The sequence below is a fragment of the Neopelma chrysocephalum genome, unplaced genomic scaffold, assembly GCF_003984885.1.
Source record: "Neopelma chrysocephalum unplaced genomic scaffold, ASM398488v2 Primary Assembly neopelma1_97277, whole genome shotgun sequence".
NCBI classification, from domain to species: domain Eukaryota; kingdom Metazoa; phylum Chordata; class Aves; order Passeriformes; family Pipridae; genus Neopelma; species Neopelma chrysocephalum.
The window spans coordinates 1-3,365 of NW_020925918.1; the positions used below are offsets into that span (position 1 = coordinate 1).

The window sequence follows — 3,365 nt, forward strand, 5'->3', positions numbered from 1 at the left end:
GGGACATTGGGGACACAGGGACATGGGGACATTGGGGACAGGGGGACATTGGGAACAGGGGGACATTGGGGCCAGGGGGTCTCACGTGAGGGGTCTCTCCAGGCGGCCGCCGGCAGCGCCCACGATCTCGCCCAGGGTGCAGAAGGCCTGGCCCAGGAAATCCTGGGGATTGGGGACACCGGGGGACACCAGGGGGTCACAGGGAGGCACCAGGGTGTCCTTGTCCTGGGGGGGTCGGGGCTGGTCCTTCACTCACGTGCTTGGAGAGGTCGGGGCTCTTGGAGTCCACGTCGTACCTGGGGACAGAGGGGACACGGGGGACATGGGGGACACGTGGGACAGGGAGGGGACACAGGGGACATATGGGGACATGTGGGGACAGGGAGGGGACAGGGATGGGGACAGGGCTGGGGGCAGGGAGGGGACAGGGAGGGGCTGGGACAGGGCTGGGGACAAGGACAGGGACTGGACAGGGACAAGGACACTGCGGGGGCTGTGCCAGGCTGACCCTCGGGTGACACTGGGGTGACCCTGGGGGGACCCTGCTACGACGGGGTGACATTGGGAGGACATTGGGATAGGGGGTGCCAGGGGCACTGGAGGTGGAGGTGACACTGGGGTGACACTGGGGTGCCTGGGGGTGGCCAGGGGTGCCAGTGGCACTGGGGATGACACTGGGGTGACACAGGGGTGACACTCACAGGTCGAAGCGCAGGTTCTGCCGCTCCTCGAAGCAGAAATCCAGCACGAACTTCCGCAGGAAATCGGGATTCAGGGAATTGTCGATGACCTCGGTCCGGCCAAACTGGGGACATGGGGACAGCGGGGGGACAGGGGGACAGAGTGGGACAGGGGACATGGGGGGACAGTGGGGACAGAGGGGGGGACATGGGGGACATGGGGGGACAGCGGGGACAGAGTGGGACAGGGGATGTGGAGACACAGGGACACAGAGACATGAGGACATGGGAATACAGGGACATGGGGATGTGGGGATGACCTGGGGACATGAGGATATGAGGACACGAGGACACAGGGACAGGGACATGGGGACACAGAGATATGGGCACACGGGGACATTGTGACATGGAGATGGGGCCGTGGGGACACATTCATGTGGGACACGGGGCTGAGGACATGGGGACATGGGAATGGGGACCAGGAACATGGGGACATGGGGACACGGGGACACAGGGACATGGGGACACGTAGTTATGGGGACATGGGAACATGGGGACATGAGGACATGGAGATGTGGGGTTGGGGACTTGGAGACACGTTCATATGGGACATGGAGATGAGGACATGGGGATATGGGAATGGGGACATGGAGACAAGGGAATGGGGACCAGGAACATGGAGATGTGGGGATGGGGACACGGGGACATGGGGATGGGGACCAGGGACCTGGAGACACAGGGACACGTCACAAGGGGTTGGGGACACGGGGACACACGTGCGGGGGTCGGGGCCGTGTGGGCGGGGAGGGGCGGGCGGGGGCGGGGGGGACCCGCGGGGACGGGGGCGGGGGGGGGGGGGGGCGGCCGCAGGTGCCGCTTTGTGCCGGCGGGGCCGCCCCTCCCCCCACCCCGCCCCCTGCCCAGCCCCCCCGCTCCTCACCCCGCAATTAACACCTGCCTAATTACGGGGGCAGCGCCACCCGTGCTGATTGGCCAGCTGGACGTGTGCCCGCAGCTGATTGGTTGCCCCACACCCCAAAACTCCCCAGGACGCCGATTGGCTGCCTGCCTGCGCCCCAGGATGCTGATTGGTCGGCTGCGTGAACCCCATCGTGCTGATAGGTTGGCTCTGTGTACCCCCAGACACAATGCTCGCTGCTGATTGGCCAACTGTTTGGCACCCCAACACCTGATTGGTCAGTTGGCCAACACCCCGACGCGCTGATTGGTCGGCACCCCAGCGCTCTGATTGGCCAGAACCCCATGTAACGATTGGTCACCTGGCCCAGCCCCCCAACACCTGATTGGCCGGCTGGCCAACACCCTGACGTGCTGATTGGTCGGCACCCCAGCGCTCTGATTGGCCACGGGCTGGCGCCCAACATGCTGATTGGCCAGAACCTTGTGTGCTGATTGGCCGGCCTGCAGGCACCCCCACATGCTGATTGGCCGCCTGGTTGGCATGGCCGCTGCTGATTGGTCACTGCCCCAACACGCTGGTGATTGATTGGCCGGCCAGCACCCGAGGTGCTGATTGGTTGGCTGAGTGACCTCCCTCATGCTCTGATTGGTTGTCTGAGTGCCCCCTGAGGTGCTGATTGGCCGCCCTCCCACCAATCAGGGCACTCACCTCCCGCCATTGGTGGCTGCCCGGGCGCTGCGTGTACAACACACACACTGCGGGGAACGGGGGTTGGGGGGGACCCAAAACACCCCAAAACACCCCAAAATACACACCCCAGAACACCCCAAAACACCCCAAAAACCATCCCAGAACACACCCCCAAGACAACCCAAAACACTCCCAGAGATCCCAAAACACCCCAAACCCACTGCAAAACACCATCAGGGACCCCAAAACACCCCGAAACCATCCCAGAACACACCCCTGAAAAACATCCTCAGGGACCCCAAAACACCCTAAACCACTCCAAAAACATCCCAAAACACACACAGGGACTCTAAAACACTCCAAACCACCCCAAAAACATTCCAGAAACACCACAAAAACAACCCCTCCAAAACACCCCAAAACACACCCAGGGACCCCCAAACACCCCAAACCCACTCCAGAACACCCCAAAACACCCCAGAGCACCCCAAAACACCCAAACCCACCCCAGAACACCCTCAGGGACCCCCAAAACATCCCCAGGGACTCAAAAAACATCCCCAGAGACATCAAAACCCTCTGGGAAACCCATAACCACAGAGACTCTCCTGAACCCCCCAGGGACCCCCAGAGAGCCCCCCGAACCCCCCAGGGATCCCCAACACACCCCCAGAGACCCCAACACCCTCTGGGAAACCCACACCCCCAGAGACCCCCCCAGGGACCCCCTGAGACCCCCAAAACACCCCCTGAGCACCCCAAGCCCCCCCACCCTGCCCACCCCACTCACGGGGGTCCGACTTGGAGAAGGTGTCCCGGTCCAGGAGCTGCCTGGGGGGAGGGAGAGGGAGAGTGAGAGTGTGAGAGTGAGTGTGAGAGTGAGTGAGTGTGTGTGAGTGTGAGTGTGAGAGTGTGAGAGTGTGAGTGTGTGTGAGAGTGTGAGAGTGTGAGTGTGAGAGTGTGAGAGTGAGTGTGAGAGTGAGTGAGTGAGTGAGTGTGTGAGTGTGAGTGTGAGTGAGTGTGAGAGTGTGAGAGTGTGTGAGAGTGTGTGAGAGTGTGTGAGAGTGTGTGAG

General features: G+C 62.4%; 1 protein-coding gene across 1 annotated transcript; it reads right to left on the reverse strand.

The window, feature by feature from the left end:
• Positions 1–81: 81 nt before the first annotated feature.
• On the reverse strand, positions 82–3,149 carry LOC113961566 (copine-8-like; the record flags this gene model as incomplete). The annotated part of the gene is made up of 5 exons (XM_027671992.1): positions 82–162; positions 257–296; positions 702–805; positions 2,311–2,357; positions 3,083–3,149. Coding segments are annotated over 5 exons (339 nt in total), but the record flags the coding sequence as incomplete, so codon positions are not given.
• Between the last annotated feature and the right edge of the window lie 216 nt (positions 3,150–3,365).